Source organism: Ceratina calcarata, unplaced genomic scaffold, assembly GCF_001652005.2.
Source record: "Ceratina calcarata isolate Rehan_Ccalc_2016 unplaced genomic scaffold, ASM165200v1 scaffold5934, whole genome shotgun sequence".
NCBI classification, from domain to species: Eukaryota; Metazoa; Arthropoda; class Insecta; order Hymenoptera; family Apidae; genus Ceratina; species Ceratina calcarata.
The window spans coordinates 1-845 of record NW_017177169.1 but is presented as its reverse complement, the minus strand read 5'-3'; the positions used below and the strand labels follow the sequence as shown (position 1 = coordinate 845).

The 845-nt window shown below is 33.8% G+C and overlaps 1 protein-coding gene across 1 annotated transcript; it reads right to left on the bottom strand.

The window, feature by feature from the left end:
* Nucleotides 1–71: 71 nt before the first annotated feature.
* On the bottom strand, nucleotides 72–826 carry LOC113464920 (putative cytochrome P450 301a1, mitochondrial). Its single transcript, XM_026817673.1, has 2 exons — nucleotides 643–826; nucleotides 72–189 (listed from the first exon to the last, which is right to left on the bottom strand). The coding sequence occupies exons 1-2, from the start codon at nucleotides 771–773 to the stop codon at nucleotides 105–107; spliced, it is 216 nt and encodes a 71-aa protein (XP_026673474.1). The 5' UTR covers nucleotides 774–826; the 3' UTR covers nucleotides 72–104.
* Nucleotides 827–845: the final 19 nt, after the last annotated feature.

Here is an 845-nt window from a genome sequence, read left to right as displayed (position 1 = left end):
AACAACTATAAAAAGAATTTATGACATTCCCGTCCCATATTTTTAAATAAAGAAATAATTTTTTATTCTACTAATGGAATTTCTGAAACCGTAGATTATTTTTATTACTTACATTCCAGGGACCATTTGTGAACCTCGTTCAGAAAGTCATTAGGCACTTCGTTCTTCTCATCCCGTATTTTTTTAATTCTAGAAAACCGCAAAGATTAGAAGAAAGGTACATAAATGTCGTTATCAGACTTTGGATTTCAGGAATTCAAAGAAAAATTGATTGTACAGAAAATAACGTGAATATATGTAGCGCAAACTGTAAGAAACATAAAAGACAGATATTAATACGTATCATTATTTTTAAAGAATAATGTCAATTTGGATTTCACTTTTAATTTCAAATAAAAAATATTTTAATTTGTATAAAAATCCGCAGTCTGATCGTTCTAGATAAAACCAGAGAGATATAATATGCATTATGCAGGAATATCACCCTCATATGCGATAAGTAATACAATCTGTTGCGCAAACTCTATTCGCAATGTATAGAGAAGGCCGCCCGTGGGAAATCAGAAGAATATAGGGAATGAGTGAAAGGTATGAGCACACGTCTTAAGACAAGATATTTAAGATGATCGTTTGTCGGCGTACCTTTGAAGGAATGCCAAACTCGCCTCCTCGATCGCGCTAACGTACATTCTGGCCGTTCGCGGTTGCAGCATAACTTGCTGCACTTTGCTACGAAAATTGTACCAGTCCTCGCCATGCCTACGCACAAACATTCATTTAATTTTCTCAACTTTTACCTGCAATTCTCATCTCTTCTCTTTTAATAATTTTCACCTATATTATAC

Excerpts from the sequence above, each read along its gene's own strand:
- LOC113464920 (XM_026817673.1), bottom strand. The coding sequence starts at position 773 with ATGTTTGTGCGTAGGCATGGCGAGGACTGGTACAATTTTCGTAGCAAA. Across the intron at positions 190-642 it reads AGTTTGGCATTCCTTCAAAG|AATTAAAAAAATACGGGATG; the intron begins GTACGCCGACAA and ends GCGGTTTTCTAG.